The sequence below is a fragment of the Hippoglossus stenolepis genome, chromosome 17, assembly GCF_022539355.2.
Source record: "Hippoglossus stenolepis isolate QCI-W04-F060 chromosome 17, HSTE1.2, whole genome shotgun sequence".
In the NCBI taxonomy this organism is placed as follows: domain Eukaryota; kingdom Metazoa; phylum Chordata; class Actinopteri; order Pleuronectiformes; family Pleuronectidae; genus Hippoglossus; species Hippoglossus stenolepis.
The window spans coordinates 6,067,858-6,091,214 of record NC_061499.1 but is presented as its reverse complement, the minus strand read 5'-3'; the positions used below and the strand labels follow the sequence as shown (position 1 = coordinate 6,091,214).

Sequence of the window (23,357 nt, the reverse complement as noted above, 5' to 3'; positions counted from 1 at the left end):
TTTAATATCTAGCTCAGATGCCACAGACAGAGAGGCACCAACTTCAACTTTCACCAACTTCAACTCTTTTGTGTATTTCACCAATGTCAAGACGTAAGGACACAGTGTGATTTAGGAATGCATACTTTAGGCTTAGCTATCCAACAGGATGCAAACACCTACATATAACAGAGTGACAGCAATTCCAGCCATTCATGGATGTGCTGTTATAATGGGTGATGCAAGTAGAGGGAGATATACTGTGAAGCTGTGGGAGACATCTTCAGACTTGGGGGTGACAGTTGCTCATGTGACTCTGTTAGCGTTTGTATATTGTTCCACCTTCTGGTCTCCTTGATGCATCAAGTCTACATTAAAATCTTTTGCATAAGACATCAGCTGCTGCCTGAGTTCTCCTTTCACCAGCTACCGGAAAACTTCCACAACACCAAGAATGTCCTGTTCTGTGCCGAAACCTGAAATCTGGACAGATGAGTTCACTCAGGGGCCGCAGCACTGCCTCTGGTGTGGGGCGCTGGAGCCTGAACCACCTGTTGCACTGATCCAATACCAGAAATCACAGTAAAACCACACAGGAAGTTTTTTTTACCCCACTAGGTGTTTATTTCATTCTTCGAATTGTCTACATATCCAACTTCACAGAAAACATTCAGACATACATGCTTCTTTTTTTTTTTTAGGCCAAAAGTGTCAGGATAATTTCAGGAAGTTTTAATTAACCGTTGAAATCCACCACGCCAATATCAAACAGAGATAATCATCAGCATTGACAAATTTAAAATTGGTTCAATCTCAGTTACATTTCAATGTCTTCAAACACAACATTTAATCCCATTCGCCCGATATATACATTCAGAACTAGAGATCAACAGAAGCTTCTACCCCACAGTTAAAGAGAAGTGCAGCGTAGATTTGAAACCAATATCTGAAATAGAACAGGTTAAAAACACATTAATGGAACCATTGGAGTAAAAAAAAGAAGGTACGACCAGAAAACAAGAGATTAGTTTTCGCTGACACTGCCAGATTAACAGAGTCAACGCAAAGCAACTGGCAATAAATGAAATGACTGGAAATAGAAATGTTTATGAAAGCTTTGACATCATAAATTGGTTAATAAAATCATAAATTTGTTTGAATATTGTGGCTCTGAAATGACAATACAGTGGGTCAGAATACAACAAATTAAAAGAATAGCTTGGCAATTTATTAAATTCACTTTCTCCGCTTCTTTCTGAGTTTGATTAGAAAAGCAACATGACAAACATGAAGCTAAAGCCAGAAAGCTGTTAGTTAAGCTCAGCATAACAACTGTAAATAGGGATGCGAGCCTAGGTTGGGCTGAAGGAAACAAATGGGATCATCGGCTAGGTGTTTAAAATCCAATACTGTTCCCCCCACTGAGCTAGCATGCTAATTACTACAATTTAAATCTGCTAGCCGTTTTTTCCCTTCCTTTTCCACTCTTTATGCTAAACTCAGCCAATCTGCTGGCGGTAGCTTCATATTTACCCCACAGACATGAGTAGTTCACTCTTATGATGCACTAAATGCATTTTACAAAAAAGTCCAACTATTCCTTGAAGCTATAATGGCACCAACTAAACGAGAAAACTGACACGGACTTGTAATAAAACGTATCCTGCTAATCCAAGCGGAGGAAGTTAATTGCAGAGAACTTAAATCACGCCAGTGTTACACATTCATTTTTGACTTTAAATTGTTTGTCCGCTACACATTTTAATCTCTTACAGAGAAATGAAGGCTGATACAAGGAAGATAGGGAAAGTAGGAAACTTAATTTTAATTGACAAACCTTTGTGTGAAATGAAAAAGAACCTGGAGAACAATAAAGACAAAGTGTGTGAAGAGAAGAAAAACAATCTCTGACGTTACAAAACCACAGAGCTCATGTCTGAGGTGGGCATTCAATTTAACCCTGGTAGTGCTTGTGTGTGTACAATATGAAATGTGTGTGTTTATGCGTGTGTGCATTTTGTGTCATCCAGTATCCACTGTATCTTCTGTCAAACCAGGATTTGGGCCATGAGCAGAGCAGTGATGGTGGCGAGGGCCAGGCTGAGCCCGGAGGCCCCGGGCAGACCGGGCGCTGCATTGCAGAGGTCAGTGTTGCAGCACATCTTGGTCATGGAGTAGACAGTGGAGTTGGAGTTGGGAACGTTCGTCTCCATGGTCTTGTTGCAATCAGCCACCGCTAGACAGCCCTTCTTCTTTATATCCATGACACCGACTGTGGAACGACAACAAACACACAATCACCGTCCGTGTTCTTTGTTCATTGTGTTTGACACGGCTGCCTGAGGTTGCACACTCAGAGGAATGCACTAGTAAATTGTTGAAGACCTCGTTGCTGGTGCTAAACTACGTTTGAATGACTATATAAAATAAAGTAACACGACTTTAAATCTCCCCTATTCAGCATTTAAAAACTACAGAGATAGCAAATACTTTATAGATGATCATATCTGCATAGAATTTCTTTCTTCACAGCGTTCATGCTTTACATTTTTTTAAGTTTTTGGTAGATCCTCAGCTTCCTTTTTACGGTGGATCATCCATCACTGTCACTGACAAGTCAAGTCTGACCACACAGCAGAACTAAAGTCTGCTCTAAACTACTGGTAAACTAGAGGGTGGAATGAAGAGACTGCATCATGTTGCATTTTGAGGATTGTAATCAAGTGTTCAGTGTTTAAGACTAAATTAAAATAACTATTTTATAATCCAGATTATAATCCCAAATTTCTGGTCTTGGTTTCAGAATTGTTTCAGTTGCAATTGCTTTATAGACCTGTAATTTTAAAATAAACTATTTTGACTGCAATGTCTCACATTACTTTAACATAACTGTATTTTATTTGAAATTTTAAGATTTCAAAGTCATGTTCAAATCATATCACATAAAAAATTTACTAATGGCTGTATTTGGAAAAACTAATTTAGTAGCTTTGATGTAAATTAGTGATTTTAATTGAATCCATTAAAAAATAATCTTGAATATGATCATTTAAACCTTCAACACATTGTTAAAACAATTATGAAATTGACATTTTTCACCTGACAACCTCATGTTTACTGTACATTTACGTTGAAATGAAGCCCTAATCTTAAAATCCAGTTTGTAAACAGACAGTGAACTAAATGAATCAGTAGCTTTTATGTGCATTTCTTTCCAACCTGTCAGACTGAAGAATGATGAGGATGTAACCCCAACAAGTTAGATACTCAGTGTTTATCTATTCTGAGCGTAGGCAAACATTTATAATCTCAATAGTCATCTCAAAAACACTTAAATTCATTCCTCAGGATGAAAAGAGGCCGATCTGCCATGAATGAGAAATCCAACATACCAGTGTGTGTGTTTAGAGCTTCAGCTGATGATCATTTTGATTAATCTGAGGTTATTAATCAGCTCATGAGGACATTTGCCGAAGAACAACATCTCTTTAGCCAACTTTTTCACCTATTTCCTTTGTTTTGCCGTTACTAGTATTGTATTTTGAAAATGCAGCTGGTTTGATTTCTAAAGTTTTTATGGAACCCTTTTAAGATGAACGTTGTCCCATGAGAATGTTTAAGCTACTGAGCGTCTTACCTGCCGTCCCGGTACCACTGAAGCAATGCTCTCCGGCTTTACATTCGGTTTCAGAGGTTATGCAAATGTTCCCGATGCCGAAAGTGCATTTGTAGCATTGCAGAGCTTGGCCTGATTTCAAAAACCAGGAAAGGAGGGAGGGAGATGAGGAGAAAAAACAGAAAAGTAGAATTAGTGTACATACGTTATACCAATCAAACAAGTTTATGGAAATGAACCTGACAGAAATTTTTTATAAAAAATGGGTTGCTGTGGCTTAAGATGGAGTCACAGAAGGCTACAGAAGCAATTCTTCTTGGTCCAGTTAACACACGCGCAAGCAACGGTTAGCATTTCTTATTGAAAGAAATTAAAATAACACAAAACAACCACATAATAGGTTCAAAATATCTGGAGACACAAACAGCCAACAGCAATGGAAATATGTCAATCAAATTATGTAAAACAACCACCAGGCCTCAAAATGATCACTATGACTCAAATGAACCACAGTGAGACGGAAAGTGTCTGAATTTGGTTGTGTGTCTCGCCCTCATGTCAGTGCCCAGGGCCCATTTATCTCCTCATCTGTTTAAGGCCAACGTGAGGAGAATCTAATGCAGTCTGAAGACGAAGACACATGGGAACAGTAAAACTAATCACGTTAATTACATATGACTGTTTGTTCACTGCAGCAGAAGTGTCTCAACTTATAATTGGTCGTGTGTTCATCTCTGTTGTTTCTACACAGCAGCACACCTCTTAGAAGAACAGGCTCTGAATAAAAGATGGGAAAAACTCCGTCATGAGCTGGTGCAGTCAAAAAATTAAAATAAAGATCATCTCCCAATGATGTAATGATTAGAGGCGCCCTCTATTGTTACAGTAAAAATACATTTAAATCATTACCTTGTACTTTTACAGTACAGGGAGGACAATCACCATTACATCATTTCTATATTATCATCCTCGCCTGATGTAAAGGACATCTTGAGTAATGAGGGAGGCCTCAATTTTAGGCCAAGTTAATCAAACACACCCTTCAAATTAATGTTTGTTATGAAGACAGCAAACAACAGGGTCATCTCATGTCATTTACTGTTAATGAAGAGACATCTGCTTCTTTAGACCGGGTCTGTTTTGTTTGAATAAAACATCACAATGTATTTTGTTTCTAGTTGGATGATTTGTGCAAAACAAGTGACTACTCACTGGAAATTGGATTAGAGTTAGTTTTAGTCAGATCCTTTACATTGAGTCAAATGGCAGTTAAATAGGTTAAATAAGGTCCAATAGACTGGATGAATGTTATAATCTTTAGATATTTTGTCTACTCTTATTATAGATTTTGCTTTCCTGCCTATGAAATATTTCTATGCAAAATAAATACTATATCGAAGGATTACAGTAAAGTGTTACCTCTCTTTCATACTTTTGAATCTTTACTCTTCGGGGGAAATCATAATAGACCCATTTAAAAAACTAAATTATTAATTATTAATACTTGGCCCTTATTTTCAAACAATTTGAACTTTTGTATTTCAAACAAACTTAATTATTTCATTTTTATGTGATGTTTTCATTGTTTTGTATTTTATCTTTTGTTTTGTTCTTTACTGCTGTTTAAGTTACACAAAACAAAAACTCTTGAAACGATCTTAACGATCGGATATTCAGCTGAAATAAGAGGATTTTCAGTTTCTTCTGAAAGCAGGGAAATGGAATTTTCAGGTGTGGCACTGCACAGACACTGTGACCTTCTATGTGCAGTCTCCGCCTTATACTGCCCCCTACTGCTCATTCACTAAAATTACAGGTCACAGAAAAACAGGCCCCAAGTTTTTCACTACAATGACCAACAGCAGTTGTTATAAAAAAAGAGGAAATTCTGTTCAAACGAAACAAGAGAATGAATGAGATTTTAGAGAAATTAGAGCTCTGATGTTTTCAGAGTATTCAATTTTTTAAATCTAATTAGACCTCAGAGTCAGTAACAAAGATTTACACCTGAGGGCAAAACAAGTGTTGGTTCTAGTCAACACTGTTATTCATTCAATATGAGCTCATCAATGTGTGACTAACAGAAACAGCTGAGGGGGGACTCAATCCAGCCTTCCACCAGCTGAAAACCACCTTCACAGAGCCCAGTTGAGAGTTGTATATTGTCTCTTACATGTCTCGGCTCACTGTAGAGAACTGCTACACAGAAAAAAAAACGTGAATAACATGAGCCGCAATTAAATGTACAATGTGAGGACCATGCCACTGCACACAAAAGGTTCAACTGAGAAGACGTGTTGTGAAATGGAAATGCAAACAAGTCTATGAAGGGTAATACGGAGGTACATAATGCAGCCTTCAAAGCTTGCACTGGGTAATGGTAATTACGGGACTCAAACTTCAACCTCAGAAGTTGAAGACAAACACACTCGGGTTGGTCCGGTGCGTTGTGCAAATATTCTCTGTTGTCATTTGGATGTGAAGTGGATTCTTACTCACAACAGCAACATCCTTCATGGATGGGAGTAACCAGGCTGCCAGAGGAGCAGCCAGATGAAATATTTGTGGCGTGGTGGCAGCTGCCAGTAGAGGGCGTAAGGGTGACACCCCACCACTCCCAACATGAGAAGGACTACAGAGACCGTCATTGGGAAAAACTAAAAAAGAAGATATTTGGGGGTGCTTGGACCCCCACAGCACTACACACCACCACCCAGTAGGTGAAGGGAAAGATAAATAAATTTAAATAAAACTAACCTTAAACATGTGTTTGAGGGAGAAGAATTGAAATTTTGTTTGAGGCTGAGGAGTTGAGTTTCAATTCCGAACAATTAAAGAATTGCCAGTAAACAAAGATCAAACACGGCTCACACGATAAAAAAATGCTTCCATTTCATTTTCTTGTTTAGTCAACTTTCTTTTTGAGAGTTTATCCACCAAACTGTTGTTTATTTCTCTGGAGGCTGATGCCTGGGGCAAACCTCTCAGTAAAAATAAAAATAAAATACCTAGCCGCCCTCAGAAATCTTTGCCCCAGAGTAACCTGACCAACAAAGGCAGATTCAAACCTTGTGGCCACGAGTAGGGGAAGATGTAAAACCACAGTAAGCAATTATCTCCATTTGTGAATCACTGTTCTGTCAAAAACAACAATTTAAGTAAAGGCCTGGTGGGCTAAAAGTCAGTTATCGTCTCGGGTCATCTCCTTAAAGAGTATAAAGCAGCCTGGATGGGAAAACAGCTCCCAAAGAGAGGGTGTGGTTGGAAACAGGAGACCATAACAACGGAGCAGAGGGGCTCCTGAAGGCAAAAAAGGAATACAATAGCCCCAAAACACAATAGCAGAAGAACAAATGTCCCTTATTGTGTGCCCTGTCTGCAGAGCGCTCTGTCGAGGTGGAATTTGAGACTTGGGCACAGCCTCCACTGTTAGAAGGTGAGGAATTTATCATCTAATCGCTGGCAAGTCGGGACATGATTCAGTCTTTTAATAATGTCTGGAAAAAAACAAAAAAGGAACATCCTTGTGCCACAAACAGGCTGCCTCACCCCGACCTGTAATAACAGCATTACAGTTGAGCCTGGGATGTGCACAGAGGGAAAACACACCAAATCCCTGCCCCTACTTCTGTCATCTGTGGGAACCAGTAACCCTCATCTTTCCTTTCCAAGGCTGCGGCTTCAAATTTCTTCTTTTATCAATCCAAACAGCTCAAAAATATAAAAATTATTCAGTATAGTGTTCCGGTATGATGAAGAAAACCATCAAATCATCACATTATAAGATCGAATCAGAGATTGTTTTAGATTAAAATGGTTGATCAATTGATCAATTTTACTATCTACTACTTAAGTAAATTGAAGTATCTTAAATTTAAGCTAGTTCAACTGCATTCATACTTTTAGCTAAACTGATTATATATATGATAATTTCTGCCATTTTAATATGGTTGAAAAGTTAGTTAAATGTCACGGATAAAAAGTTTATTTTCTTTCGCTCCCCAAAACAACGACTTTAGCTTCCCATTTCAACTATTTTGGCTAACGGTTAACTGTTTAACCATTAGGTTCAGCTAATTATGTCAACCGCCCCATAATTTGTAGCTGGCTTAATTAACGGTTTATCCAAGACGGTAAGCTAACAGACAAAATGTGTGATCACGGTTTAACTGTTTCAGTTTCTTCTCTAATACCTTTTCACTAACCATTGAACAACACAACCATTGAACAGTTTTACCTGTTCTCCCCCAATCATTTTAAGCTAATTAAATTAACAGCTTAACAATGACATTTAGCTATCTGTTTTAAAACTTCAGCTAACTGAATTGACTGTTTATCCATGATGTTTAGCTAACTCCATATTGAAATAACATGTGATGCTACGGGGGAAGCTTCATCATTTACTATCTCAGGAAACAGTCAAATGAGTTAAACTTTTATCAGTTAAGCTGGTTGGTAAAACCAGGAAGATGAGGCTTATCCCTGGTTTGGTGTGTTTGCAGTATGCTAAACGTCCTGAAGCACATTTTATTTCCAACCATCACATCCCTGGGTTTGTCCTCGGGAGGGAACACACCCAGTCCAGACAACAGGAGCCATGTGCAGAGTTAAATATTAAAGTTTTCACTATGAGAAAAAAAAAAAAACGTGTCAAACAGGATCTCATCCATGTTTCCAGGAGAAGAAACCGTCACGAGGAGTTGGAAAAATAAAAAGTCTTTTGGAAAAATATTGGAATCTAGAACAATTTCATGATTTCAAACTTGCAAAAGAGAAATGCCACAACTTCACCCAGGCACTTTAAAAAGACACACACACCAAACTCCATGTAAAAAAAAACAAAACCGTGGATTTAGTCGAAACATCTGTTCTCACACATGAAGTTTCCACAAGTGGGTTGTTTTTTTTTTAAATTAAAGCGGAATAACGTGAATTTCCAATTGCACAAATTACACTTTTAAAGTTCCAACTCACCGATTGCGAAGCAGAATCCCACTGCGACGAGCTGGAGGATAATTCTGTTCATGTTGGAGGATGTGAAGCGTTCGACTCAGACCGTTAGAACTCAAACAGCGCGTCGTCTCCTCCACTCGGATCTTTATGAGCTTCCACCTCCCAACGGGACGTCCCTGTGGACCAATCACAGCAGGTCTCACTCTGCGCCCGCCCACTTACTTATCCCAATCTCTCCCACCTGAGCGTCACCCACGGGTGCGGTCACTCGTCTCCACTGGGAGATCAGGGGTTAAAGTGTGTGTGTGTGTGTGTGTGTGTGTGTGTGTGTGTGTGTGTGTGTGTGTGTGTGTGTGTGTGTGTTTTATAACAAGGGTCATGTGTTTAATTCCTCATCGTGTTATTATAATATTCATACACAGGGTTTTTATGGGGGCTTAAAAGTGATTTAATAATAATGTTGTGTTCGATTCCTCATTGGTTCATTATAATATTCATGCGTAGTGTTGTTTCTATGTGATTTTATAATAATGCTGCTGTTCTTATAGTAATAATAATAATGCTTTATTTAACTTGCACGTTTCAAAACACAATTAAAAAGTTTAACTTCAAGTACAGTGTCTGTGTGTTGTTTAAATGTGATTTTACAGTCAGGTTGTGTTTGATTCCTCACTGGTTCATTAAAAATATCCATATGTAGTATTTTAGTGATGATTAAAAGTGATTTATAGAAATGTACAACATTCATGTGTTGTTTTCTAATGTTGCCACTCATCTGTAATCCACAGAAAGTCCCATAGTACTCTGGTAATGTAGCTTCTTGGAGTTTTTGTCCTTCAGTGTTATTTTATAAAGATCCTATTGTGCTTTAGTTTATCTCACATGTGGTAGGAAACTATAATTTTCTGGGATACTGCCTTGCTTTCTCAGAATAACATTCCTGATGGGTTCAGAAAACGTAGACTAAATAAACCATAAAAACCGGTATGAGATTATTAAACTGAAACTTTTCTTTCTACTTCATGTAAGTTTTATTTGATTTGATCTAACTATGGTCCTTCAAAACACACCAATCAAACCAATAAACCAATAATCTGAACAATTGTCTCTAACATAGTCTTAAGACAATAAACACACACACCTAACATGTCATTTTATAATATTTATATATTAGTTTGATTTGCAATGAGGAAGCATAAGTGGAAGCTGTGCGACCTCAAAATGTAAATTTATTCAAAGAAAGAAAGAAAAAAACAAGTCTGCTCATTTTCATATTTTCCACACGGACAGGAGGTCGCTGAAAGAAGGGAAACACATTTTCTGAAAGAGAAGATGATTCTTGCTCAGGATTAGTGTTTCTTTAAAATACTAAAAGCACATAAACATCAAATGGAGATGACTGCAGCAAAATCTCTTTTTGCTCGTGAATTACTGGATAACTTTTACATCTTTAAGTCCCTGACAAGTGTTGAGCTACTCTGGGAGGTTGAAATCACTCTTAACAAACTGTACACACAACTTTAACGCCCCCACGTTAACTATACTGGCCCTTGTCTTTGTGATCACTGTCATCTTTCATCTTCGCTCTTCTGTGTGTTTCCAGGTAACCTGACGAATACTCAAACACAAACCATGTCACGAAAGTAAATAACTTTGAGATCAAACTCAAAGTGTCACAGTCACCCCTTCGGCAAACATTTGATATTCTGAATAAGAATCTACCCGACCTGATAAACAGGTAAGTGTGAGCTATGTGGAAAAAGCACTAAGACGTGACACTTTAATTTGTGGCTGTCTTCATTTCAGCTCTTGAATATCCCCCCCATCATATGCAGGTGTTCCTCGAGGTGAGATTTCAGCGTGCCCGCACCTGAAGCCACAACACGACAAACACCACAACTGTAAGAAGGCATCTGACGCTATCTGTGCTAATAAGAATGTGTGGTCATTTACAAAGAGAGTACTTTTAGAAATACTACAAATGTGTACAGGACACTGCTGATGTATTTTTATCAAGTGGTACTTTTGTGGTGTTTGTCCGTCTTGACCAACTTTTAGAGCACTTCTCTTTTACTTTTAAGGGACAATACATAACACAGGACTGAGCTGTGATATAAATATTCCTGTCTGATATTCTTCAGCTGCTTGATAGTGATGTGAACATGCTCTCTATAATATTCGTAAATTGAATCATGAAATTAAAGAGCTTTTCAAGTGAAAGAGCTCAATTCTTTCTTGTTCCATTCAATGACCTTAATTTGTGTGAAGAATCTGAAAGTGTTGCTGACGTCTGTTTTGTCCAGATTAGAATCTTGAGTCAATGTAAAGTCCACACTTAGTGTTTGTTGTCATTCTCTGACCTTCAGCACATAGCAAAGACTTAAAGTGCCAGGTTTATGTTTTATTAGGTCAACATAAAAAGAACAAAGTGGAGAGATTTATTTGCGAGGGTTTGAAAGTACTCAGACTTTGGTTTCCTGTGCCTCTTCAATGTTACTTCACAACCAAAAAGGTGGCTCGGAGTTGTGAGGAGGATCTCAAATCTGCCAGAGATCAAACGTGGTTGGTTTGTCAGATACAAACTGTCTGGATTGAACGTTTGGTGCTGTTTGCATTCTCTGTTTGTCCATATGTTTGTTACATCTAAGCACAAAACCACTCAAGGCAATCTAACTGATACCAGAGCTGCATTGTTCACACGCCTCAATAGGGAAATAACAATAGAATCCAATAGACCACATGCCTCTACCAGTTCCTGTATATTTGCTCAAGCTGCACCATATTTCACACATAGATATCACTTCCCAAAACCTGCCAGATTTTCTTTTCCATCAAGACCCATGAATTATTCCCTGGGAAATATGTATCGAAAAACACCTTCTTCTCACAATGGTAAAGACGGTGATGAAGACGTGGAAGGGTCTGACCCAAGAGTTGAATGGGTTCCTTCCTGGCCCGTGTCCCATCCTCCTGAGTTTCATAGAAATACCTTCAGTAGCTCGCAATCCAGCTAACTAACAAACAACCAATCAGACGGGTGGAAACACATCTTCCTTGGCCGAAGTTAATAGGCTAAAATTAGGCCTGGTGAGATTTTGGGCTTGTGAGCATGAATCAGCTAAAGAACCAGATATTTCCCTCAGGAGTTGGTAGAGAAGAATATATAAAGATAAAATGAGTAAAACTTTTGTTCTCTAACTAACAGAGACGTATAAATAAGCAACTGTTTTGCATGTCGTATCCAAATGTTCTAATATGTAAATGTGTGTGTCAACAAAACAGGTTAAACTCATCCGTGTGTTGAACTCATCCGTGTCTCATCAGCAAGATTACAAAGAAATTACAAATCACATTATCATGAAACTTGGTGGCAGGATGCGGTTTGGGTCAAGCCAGAAATCACTAATCATTTTGGTGCAGATCTTGAACAGGAATCCTGTAATTTTTGCCAGATGGGACGTTTTGCAACATTTTCATTAATTTCTCACAAAATGACTCAATGATCTTGATGAAAAAGACCAGGCATGTTTATGGGACTGATATCTATAGAGAGTGTTGCAGATCCAAATAAATATCTAGGTTGTAGTTCATTTAAATGTGGTTTTCCCGAGGAGACCGTTGGGCCTCGGTGGAGGTGTGTGTGCTCGACTCAGCGACATTACAACTGCATCTGTTTCCCGTGTTTGTTGTTTCATTAAAACTAGACTTGTCTCTACTTTGCTTTAAAACTGAGAAGAGATGAATCTCAAAGGTGAAAAACAAGGGAAGTTTTGCCTCAAAACAGTAAATAAACACGAGCAGTGTTTGGGCAGAGATTTCCTCACTGATGCAAACACCGTGTGTCCTCGGCATAACAATGCAGCTCGATGAGTACAACTGTTGCTGTCAGAGTTTGTTGTAGTTGGAGTTTATTGGTGTGAGAGACAGGGCATGTTTCTGCAGGCCCTGTCTCTCCTCATGTGGCCTGGAGACGCTCCTTACTCAGTTTCTACAGGGAAGCTTTTGCACGAGTTAAATTATTCACACGAGCGAGTCCCGTCATGCCCACAGTTTGTCCCTGAGCGTTTTTTCTCTGTTTGACTCCCAAGTGTTTGCGATCAACCTTGGAGTGAGACGACAAAGACGTTCAGTGAATGAGTGACTAGCGGGTGAAGCCATTACTGAGTTTGTTTGTCCACATCAGTCACAAAGATGGACGTCTTCAGTGAGACATGTTTGTTGTCTGTGTGTGTGCAAGCTCTTTAACGCTTATCTCTGACTTTTAACAGGGGGCCGTGCTTTGGTTTCCCGCTGTAGGGGTGGGGGGGCGGTTTTGAAATGGCATCTTCGGAGTCATGGTTTTGAAATACTTTGCCGAGAGGGAGGAGGCCTGTGGTGCTGCCGGTGAAATGCCTCTATTGTTTTGCCCACAGATTCTGTGTGTTTCCCAACTGTTGTCACTCTGGGAGAGGGCGTGTGGGAGAACTGAGCTCAACTAATCCCTGTTCAATCAGTCACAGCTCAGTCAATGTGAGACATACAAAGACGACGAGGTCGAACAAGAGTGGGAAAGTTAACGATTGGCAACAAACAGTTAACGTTTACATGTTTTCTTGTGGATTTAATGACTTTTTTTTTACACTGACGAACACAAAAATAATGTTTAATGGCAAAATAAAAGCTGATATGGAGATAAAATATAAAATACAAAATGCTGTACATGTTTTTTAAGTATTTAAAGTATGTATTAAGTATAAATCATCACAGGTGCATCACTATGTCTTTTCAAAAATACCTGGGACCCATTAACAGCTTCACCAAACTACATTTCAATCCATCTAATGAACTGGGATATTTCAGTTTAGACCACGGTGATGGAACAACCGCTGGAACTCAACATCACATCTGGGACCCAGTTTCCCTGGAGGCCTGTTGGAAACTCTAAAGTCAGCTGAAGCGGGTTTATTATTTTTTTAGTCTGATGAGACCAGTGTTGAGCTTTTTGACCAAACACAGCACATCATCATCATAGTGGGGCATTCCCAGTTTCCCTGTGTGAAGCTCAGTGGTGGTGGCATCATGCTGTGGGGGTGTTTCTCTGCAGGAGGACTCCTCGGGGGGGGAAAAAACTGTCACGCTTGAGGCGAAAACGAACAAAGCAGGGAGCTCCCTCAGCCAATAAAATCGTCTGCAAGATACCTGCCACTTTTTTTTCTCTAGAAAGTCAGTGAACCAAAGTGTGAAGCCGAAGCTACACAGGAATGTTAGAGTCGAGATCTCAACCCAAACGGAGAATCTGTGGCTGTTCACACGTGATCCCTGTGAAACCTGACGGAGCCGGAGCAGCTTCACACAGAGGAATGGGGAATCAGCACAAACCTGTCTTGTCAAGTCAGAGTTGCTGTTAATCTGAGAGTACAAAGCCACTCAAAGCAGATTTTAAAGGATTGTTATTTGCATGTGGTCTCAGTCTCTGCGGCCGGCATAGTTCCTTAATAGCATTGTAGTATCTGCAGCATCCAAACAAAACAGTCTCTGAGAGGAAAATGGTGCAATGTTCCCTCTGGGTGTGGCGACGTGTTTCACATGACTGCAGGATGAGCAGCTCAACCGAAGAGATGGTAATTCTGGAAAACAGCTTTTCCACAATCCAACACAGAGATCACTCATCGTCCTGCTGACCGTTAGAGGTTGTGCTCCTACAACGCCGATAAGGTCCAGGGTGTAAGATTTAGGCATAAGGGATCTATTGGCAGAAATTGAACATGAAATAATCCTATTGATGTTTTCCCCTCGTGTGTTTCATCTAAATTGTAAAAAAAAAAACAGTGTTTACCCTAGAATGGGCGGGTCCTCTCTATGGAGGCTGCCATGTTTTTTGTCCAAACTAGACAAAGACAGGTTCGCTTTCATGTTTGGGGGGGATTCAGCTGCAACATGAAACTTCACCACTAAACATCACTGAAGTCTACACACTGCAACATTAACTTCAGGGTAAACTCGGGCGATTCCTCCTCACTCAGCTTGAAGGAGTTGCTGAAATATGGGGAGGAGGTGGAGCAGAGAAGGGCAGGTCCCGAGCTGTGGTTTGAGGTTATCCTGAGTCACGAGGGATCCTCCTCTTCCACTTCTTCTCCCCTCTGGAAAAACTGACAGGGCACGGCCACATGAAGACAGCTCAGGCCTGCCAGTCATTTTTCCACAGACAGGGAAGGAGGGAAGGAGCTGTTTTTATGAGTCATACCAAAAGAACTACCATATACCATAGTGCGTCCCGCTGGTTGTGTCACAAGGTGTTTTCGGGGCTTAAACTGGATTTAGGGGCAGCATATCTCCAATTTAAAAATGTATTATCCTAATTTTTCCATTTCCGTTGTGCTTTTATTTTATATCAAATGCCAAATGGACGTCCAATATTGAACTTAAAAATAATTGCGGATGCATGACTTAGATCTTGTGATTCCGTGTGTGCACTTCAGTGGAGTACATTTGTTTTTGTGTGGGTGTGTGTTTGCGATTGCTGTTACTCAGAGTCATGTGAAACGTCACTGCGGCCACACCCAGAAGTCAGACAACTAATTACCTTGGTTACCGCGGTAACCTTCCTCCAAGCTCGAAAACACACAGACACACACATGGAAAAGTTGCAGGTAGAGCTGCGTGCAGAACTTGCAGAAGTTCTTTTTGTGTTTGTAAATTTAAATCCTACTGCTCTGCGAGGTTTCTCAGAAATATGTAGACAGAAAAAGTAGCACTCTCTACTGACACCATGTGCAAAGTGAGCAGAAATGCAGCCGTAAAAGAAAATGGTACGAAAAGAGTATGAAAAGAAAATAGAAGTTTATTGAGAATTCTGAATCCTGCTCACCCACAGTCGCAGAAAGACGACGACAACACAAGCAAACATCAGTTAAAATCATCTGGACACATAAATACATTTCCTCTTGTATCATGGAATCCAAAAAAAAAAAAGAAAATTAAATCTATTCCAGTCACACAAAAGTAAAAGAGGAGAGAGAGTGGGAGAGGCAGCTGAGCATCTGCCCCCCCCCCCCCACTGCTTCAGAAACAAAAACTGGCGGCTGGTGATCGGTCGGTCTCGAAACGTGAACATAAATAATGAGACGGCTGTGGAGAGACACCAGGAGGATGGATCAGTGCAGTGGTGGAGTGAGCGGAAGGATTCAGATTGTCTAAATTCCTCTTTCTCTGAGTCTCCTGCTTGATCTTTACACAACTAGTTTGACATTTTGGGAAAACTTCTTTTTTTGGGGGGGAGGGGAGTTGGATGTGAAGACTGAATCCACTCGAATCTGTCCCTTAAATCTGAAACCACAACCAGCAGCAAGTTGATTGAGCTTAGCTTTAAAACTGGAAACTAGCAAACTGCTAGTCTCGGTTTTATTATTAAAGGTGATAAAAATCCAGCTAACACCTCTGTAGCTCAATATAATTATTATATAATATATAATAATTACAAGGTTGCACCTTGTTAGTTTAATCTGAACGTTCACTGTTATTTCCCACAGAAGAGAAGTCGACTCTTTAAGTTTACTCACTTTAACAAGCTAAACCACCTGTAGACAGAAATTTGTCGTTTTGGGTTTTGTACAAATTAGCTAAACATAAGGATGAGTTTTAAATCCCACTATTCAACACTAATTTAAAAACAACTAGCCTCGCAAACGCCAACTGACAAATAGCTGTTCTATGTTTTTGTAAATGTTAAACAACCGAGAGGTTAAGCGATACAAACACCGGCAATTCTGCTGCTGGGGAGGGAGGGGGGCGTTTCTCGAAAAACAACTTCATCGCAGGTTATATTCACACTTCGGTACCAATACAGACAGTTGTTTGACACGCGTATAGACAGCTGGAGAAATAATTATTATTACTATTCAGAAAATCATATTTGCTAAATCTATTTCTACGCTAACTCCTCTGACAGCAGAAAAAATTTAAAACTGCTTGTGCCTCTGGTAAAGCAAAACAATCCGGGTGTTTTCTCTGCATCTTTAAGGCAAATTTAACAATGTTTTGTGCACCAACACCACAAAACATCAGACAAATCAAATTTCACAAACGCCCTTCTGAGAAAAAAAACACCGTTAGCACTGTCCAAACTGTCTGTGGGAGAGCCCGCCTGAGTGTACATGCATCGGGGGACTAATGGGGAGGAGGCTTTGAATGACAGAGGGTTTACCACCACCACCCTTTACCAAACTGTGCCAAATACAGAAAAAAAAAAACACAAAACAGAGTCAGAGGTGAAAACTGACTCAGCCATTGCACTTTTGCAGCTTCCTGTCAAAAAGCCCAGAACACAAAAACCTCTTCAACAGGGGAAAGCTCCCTGCAGAGCCACCCACTGATCAATTCTATCATTTTCTCATCAGTGTGCTGTAGAGTGAGTGATGGGGTGCAGCGACGTGGAGCCCCTGAACTGTTCAGCTTCATCTTACTTCACCTCCTGTTTTGGCACTGCTGAGTTTGGAAAGGTATGTGTATGGAATCCCAGGTGTGTGGTTGTATTTCTTTTCTTAAATGTTTGTGTCTGTGTTTGTGTGTGTGTGTATTTGTGATTATGATCGTAGCTGTGCGTTGTTTATGTCTCGCTCACACTCAAAAAAATCTTTACACTTTGTTTTCATTTGCCCTAATCTAAACCAAAATAATACAGTCTTCAGGGTGGGGAGGGGACATCTGAAGAGCTCTAGAATACAGGTGACCCCCCTGCTCTTCGGACGATTATTCTTTGCTGTCATCTCCCTCTTTCTCTATGAATTTTCCTCCTCTTCCTCCTCCTCTGTCGTTGACACTCTAGCGGATGGCCTTGACGGGGCTCTTGAAACTGGAGGCGGCTTGCAGCTGCAGCTGATAGGCCATGGGGTGGATCTTGAACCCGTACAGCCTGGAGAGAGAAGAACATGACAAAAGACATGAGCGCTTCTGTAAGCCACTGTTTATTTTGGGAAATCAAACTAATATTAATTTCAGACTAGATGCAACACAAACATGCACAGTGAGACTGATGAGCTTGTTGACACTGTTTAAATGATGTATTTGCTTTCAGGGAGAGAACAGTGATGCATGATCCGGAGCTGTCAGTTTCCTATCCGCCCAGATAAAGTTTCCACCATGTGACACTTCCTGAAATCTTTTTGAGGTCATACTACTGCAATTCACAACCATGTCGTGTTCAGACCTGGTAAACAAATTGGTCCTGAATGCGTCTCTTGTGACCAAATGTGATCAGATCTCACTTCCCTGCTCAATGTGCAAATCAACTTTTACATGTGTTCGTTTAGACCAAATGATTTGAATGTTAGTCCGTCTGAGTTCACAGACTTTGTCTGATGACAATGTTTGTGTGTGTGAGAGAGAGAGAGAGAGAGAGAGAGAGAGAGAGAGAGAGAGAGAGAGAGAGAGAGAGAGAGAGCTGAGTCAGCAGGGGATGAATTAGATTTTACTCATTTGAAAACATAAATTAATTGGTGGTGACCAGTGTTGATATTGTGGCAGTGACCACTAATAGATCAATATATGATCACTGTGAAGCATTAAAAAATACTTTCACATCATGGCAGGGTTTCACAACAAATGTACATAATCACCAGAACCTTATCTGACCATCTTCTAATCTTTTGTTTCTACAATGAGGTTCACTGCTGTTGTCACCCAGATCAAGACAGACTGTGGTCTATTGATTAAAATAAATGTATTGCTCTATTGATGAGCTTTTCTCAGTGTTGAAGCTTGATCAATATAATACTTGAGGGAATGATCCACTGGGTTTTATTTCAGTTCTATACTGTGAAGTATATTTGTCATCCTCTGATTGTTGAGACAAATTCACTGGAGATCAGTCAGATTCTGGCATTAGAGCAAGAGTTGTGAATGTGAAGAATCAATATCATACCGACTTTGTTATCCAAAACTGTGACTGCAATTAATACCCTCACTACAGCAACAGTTTAAAATGGTCAGTCATGCCTTTAAGATACAGCAGCCGAACAAACCTGGGCACAAACTGGTTGGCGGGCCTCTTCGGCCTGTACTCAGGGTGAACCATGAAGAGCATGTGGGGGAAGCCAGTGCCAAAATAAGCTCCATCTGTGTGGTGGTGCCTGGAGGATTTAGGTGTGTAGACATCCATGCATTTAGGGCAGTACAGCTTCACCATGGCCTCACCTGGGATATCCGACAGACCTGCGGAGGAGGAGAAACAATGGGAAGGAAAAAAACCAGATTGGATATGAATCTGCTTAACCTAAGATAAAGACTGCACTAACACTTCTGGTATAGTTCTCGTTCCTTCTTGGTATTTTCTATGTAAATTCAGATTTGAATAGTAACAAATTATTATGATCATGTGGAGATTATTTTCCTACATAAAACTGTGCTTTTATCCACATAAAAGCCCCATGTAAACAAAAGTGTGTGCAAGTACAGAAACGAAAAAGATGTTTTGAATATGCAAAGACATGGACGGTGTGCAGTTAAGTTCCTCTTCAGGAACATCTATTACTGTCACATAAAACCACAAAATGTTAATACTCACCAATAGGAAGCATGGGCTGATTCTCACAGTAAACACGAGGGCAATAGCCGAAGTCTCCCTGCTGATACTTCTCCAACTGCAAGGAAGAAATTAGGATAAAAAAAATTTAAGTAGGTTGTCAAACCTCATTCAAGCCCTTCAAGTACTATGAAAAACTGTGCATCTGCAGCTGGAAAACTAACAATTTATGGGAAAATATCTTTCTTAATGGAAACCAGAGCAGTGGAATTTGCTGACGCAGTTGCTGCTTACCATCTGTGCGATGCCTCGGTTAGTGAGGATGTAGCGTGCGTGGATGAGGCCATACAGCATCTCGGCTGCCTGCTCGATCAGGTCACTCTGGTTGGGATTGTCCTCCAGCTCCTCGTCTAAACACAGAAACCATAAGGGGGACAGTTAAGAGATGAAAAGCTGAGCTGAGAATCAAAAGGATAGGAAACGCCGACAATAGAACAGAGTGGGTTCTTGTTAGATAGTTTATTTTTCTATGAATCATCAATGAATATTTTAAAGGGCATAGACAACTAAAGCTTTATTTAGATGGAAAATAAACCGTACTGTTAGTTAGTATGTGTAATCATCTGAAATGTAGAGAAGCAACCTGCAGCTGAACTGAAAACAAAAGGCTGTTTTCAGGCTAAACAGATGTAAAACTGACAGATGGCTCAAATCTCACTTGTGCAACAGAGCACAGAACAGATTAAAAGTGCAGCACACCTTATGGTCATGAAACGCCTGCAGCTCCAATAATACTACATCTCTGTTGTTAGCTGATAAATAAGGATGAAATAATTATGTATTCCCAATATACATGTTTTTAAAGCTGTTTAAAGTGTCTGTGTTTATGTTTGGGATGATTATCTCTCATCTATAGACAATTATTCTCAGTGAAAAATACTGAATACAAAGTTACCCATACTACAGACCTGGTTCGAGGTCCAGGATCATGTCCAGGGCCTGGCGATAGTGAGGAACCTGCTCATTGAGCCCTGTCAGGTTGAACTTGTCCTGGATGTAGTCTTCATCCACCTGTCAACAGAGAAATAAAAAAAACTGATTATTTATTAGGAACTTTGTGTCATATGATTGAGTTTTTCAACTGTGTCTATGTATAAATGCATAATAAAAGGGTTACTAAGTAATTTCATTAATCATTCCTAGGGTTGCAAATGGGCGGAAAATTTCCGGTAAATTTCCGGAAACTTTCCATGGGAAGTTAAGCTCGGGAATTTTGGAAATTTTGACACTTTTTTTGCAAATGTTAGCTTATAACAGGTAACTTAAATGTAGTTGAAAACAAGACTAGGCAAGCCTAGCTCAGCTGGAACCTGGATGCAGCTAGTTGGGAACATTGTCTGCCAGAAACGTAAACCTATGACTTTCTGTTGTTTTTGAACGTCTTTGTCATTACCTAGCATAGTGATTACTTGTTACACTGAAGCCATGTTCATTTTAATACCAAGTTTATTTGTATACAGTAGGCTAACTTTTTACAGCAGTGAGAGTAGGATGTATGTATGTCCACACAAAAGTACACCATCACCTCGATTACTCGCGGCTGTTGGGGTCCATCAAAAAAACGCGAGTTGGGCTACTTATCAAAAATAAAAGTAATTACCGCAAATTAAAGGCTGAGCAATAAAAACTTCATTCAAAACTCTATTTTAAAGATGTATGGAATGCAGCACACGCTGTGTTTCTTTGAAAATGATGTAGCTAGCTATTGTAAACCAAATTGACAGAATTAATGGATTGTTTTATTTTTCTCTCAACCCGACATGATCAAATGCGTCAAATGAAAGTCTGAAGTCCTCTTGTCCGAGAAAGCACGCAGTATCCATTATTGATTGACAACGCAAACAGGTGACTGTATTTATAGTCCACAGGAACAAAATTGTCTTGCTGGCAAGTGGCTAACGTTAGCAATTCTAGATCTTGCAGCATGATCTTGGTTAAAACATCCAAGATCATGGTTGATCATGGCCGATGACGTCATCAGCATCGCTTTCTCCTCCGCTGAGCCACAGGAGACATTTAACACCTGTGAACTACTTCCCATTAACTGACGTTATGTGTAAAACTACTTCCCCTTTGCACTTTACGTCCATTTCCTCTAAAGTAAACATATATTCAGAAACCACCAATACTCATCTCCAACATACTGTCACATAGAGGAAACTGCTGAGGTCAGATTTTCATATTTAAGTCCATCGTTCCTGCAGGTTTTGATAAGTTTTCACTGACCGGTTGTAGGTGACAAGGTGAGAAATGTGACTGTGGAGTGTAATACATCATAAGTTAGTATTTGGATTACTGTTAACACACCTCACAGAAAAATTCATTCCCCCTCAGTCCACAGAACCAGGAGATCCATGACACTTCCTCTGAACTGCTCATGTCTGAACACCTACGACAGAAAAAGCAGAAATACGAAGATATGATCCAGGAATCAGTCAAAAAACATCACCGCTGAAATGCAACTACAGACAGACGAGCGTTCACTTAGCATGTGACGAATGAAAAGCACATATAAAATAGGGTGTCCATGAACAAATCCTAGGGAAATGATACATTTAGTGTAGAGTTTTCAGTCTATTGGGATAATATGATGAATCTAGATGTGTGAATGTAGAATTTAACATATAATAACAAGTCTTGTTTTCATGATAAGGGATATGTTTGGCTCCAAATATCACTGCAGGTGGTTGTTTGATTGGCAAAATACTGATGTTATTTTCCAAAATACTCGTTATGGTTTTAATGTGTTTCATTTTTTGTTTGTCAACAAACCTTATTTCCACATTCAAGGGAATAAATCGTAGTTTTCACGTGGGGGGGTTCTTTAGTGTCGTTGGTTAAAGTCTACAAACAAGTCAGATTCATAAAAACATCGTGTTAGCAGCAGGAACTTGGCGGCAGAATGAAATAGTTGCTGCACAGACCTGGTGACGGCTAGGCTAATTAGCTCGCTAGCGTTATCCTCGCTACGCTGCTAGTTCGCGTTGTCTCGACAGTGCGGGAGTTCACGCGGGCCAGACACGTCGGTTTGGGACGCTAAATTATAAATAGTCTCGATATCACGCGGCCACACACACGACGACGCACAGCTAATCGCGTGTAGCCGCCGCCTAGCTCGCCGGGCTAACCCTTGCTAACCGCTGCTAAAGGCTAGCAGGAGATTCAATATGGCGCATCGTCGGGGACCAGGCCCCCCTGGCAGAGACGGCGTCGTGTTACGGCTCCGTCCGACTCCGGGTTCGAACACAGACACTCTGGCGTGAGGCTGATTCCGAAAACTCACCGACTTTTAACTTGTGAGCTCCTGAAAACCCCGACAGATGAAAATGTAGCAGCCTCACCGGTGTAAATAAAATGGACTCCAGCCCCGGTTCACCCCGCAGCTTCTTCCTCTTCCCTCCGCCGAGTCGCTCCGCTGCAGGGTACCGGGCTGACTGCCTGACTGCCGCCACCCACCGGTGATTCTCTGTGTTACATGTTATTCTTAATATAAATTCCACAGATTTTAAAGGGATTTGTTCTTCCAAATAAAAAACACATAGAACTAAAATCTTTGAATTTGTCTTAGACTTCTAGTGTATTTCTAATATAACGTCTGCGCTTAAGTGAAATTTGAAGCACTCGCACTTCATTTTCATGCGGCCTCATATTGATATTGCGCCACTTTATCTGACTTCTTAAACTATTTTACAAACCGAAATTTTACATGCAAAACTTTAAGAGCTCATAAATTTTGCGGTTTCATCACAGAGCAGTGGCCTTTATAGTTACAGCTGAGTGTTTGGTCGTTTGACAGAAATTTAACTCGCCATTTCTTTCACGCAAAATGCCAAATATTACATGGTCACTGGTTTTCATTTGAAGAATTTTCTTTTATTTCAATTCCTAACTATTTTCCGAATGTTCACAATTGTAAATTGATTAATCAGGGTAACTGTTTTATATTTAGGTTACTTGTCATCAGATTAATCCAGATAATGAATAGTTGCAGTGATGGTAAAAGATTGATGGAACCATTAAACTACATCTTTAAATAGGAATTTAGATTTTGCTGAACTTCCAGCTGACACCAGACTGCAACATATTTTAGCTTCTGACTCTGTTTTGTTGTGGGGATAATTCTGTGTAGTTTGTGGTACACTAACGGTGCAATAGCTAATACTGAAAGCATATCTGTATTTCAGAGCTGCAATGATCCGTCGATGGACAGAAAGATTCAACACTTATTCTGAAAATCTTAGCGGTCTGTCA

At 40.0% G+C, this 23,357-nt stretch overlaps 2 protein-coding genes across 5 annotated transcripts; both read right to left on the bottom strand.

The window, feature by feature from the left end:
• Positions 1–579: 579 nt before the first annotated feature.
• Positions 580–8,725, bottom strand: LOC118124424 (prostate stem cell antigen-like). The gene is made up of 3 exons (XM_035182183.2): positions 8,570–8,725; positions 3,617–3,727; positions 580–2,251 (listed from the first exon to the last, which is right to left on the bottom strand). The coding sequence occupies exons 1-3, from the start codon at positions 8,619–8,621 to the stop codon at positions 2,028–2,030; spliced, it is 387 nt and encodes a 128-aa protein (XP_035038074.1). The 5' UTR covers positions 8,622–8,725; the 3' UTR covers positions 580–2,027.
• Positions 8,726–15,348: 6,623 nt separating this feature from the next.
• csnk2b (casein kinase 2, beta polypeptide) lies at positions 15,349–22,544 on the bottom strand. 4 transcript variants are annotated; one of them, XM_035182180.2, is made up of 8 exons: positions 22,448–22,513; positions 21,879–21,950; positions 21,414–21,495; positions 20,015–20,117; positions 19,341–19,456; positions 19,089–19,164; positions 18,547–18,736; positions 15,349–17,438 (listed from the first exon to the last, which is right to left on the bottom strand). In XM_035182180.2, exons 3-8 carry the CDS (start codon positions 21,483–21,485, stop codon positions 17,348–17,350), a joined length of 648 nt encoding a protein of 215 aa, XP_035038071.1. In that variant the 5' UTR covers positions 21,486–21,495; positions 21,879–21,950; positions 22,448–22,513; the 3' UTR covers positions 15,349–17,347. The 4 variants fall into 4 exon arrangements, with proteins under 4 accessions (XP_035038071.1, XP_035038070.1, XP_035038069.1 ...); XM_035182179.2 differs by having other exon boundaries at positions 22,390–22,508; XM_035182178.2 differs by lacking the exon at positions 21,879–21,950 and having other exon boundaries at positions 22,390–22,544.
• Between the last annotated feature and the right edge of the window lie 813 nt (positions 22,545–23,357).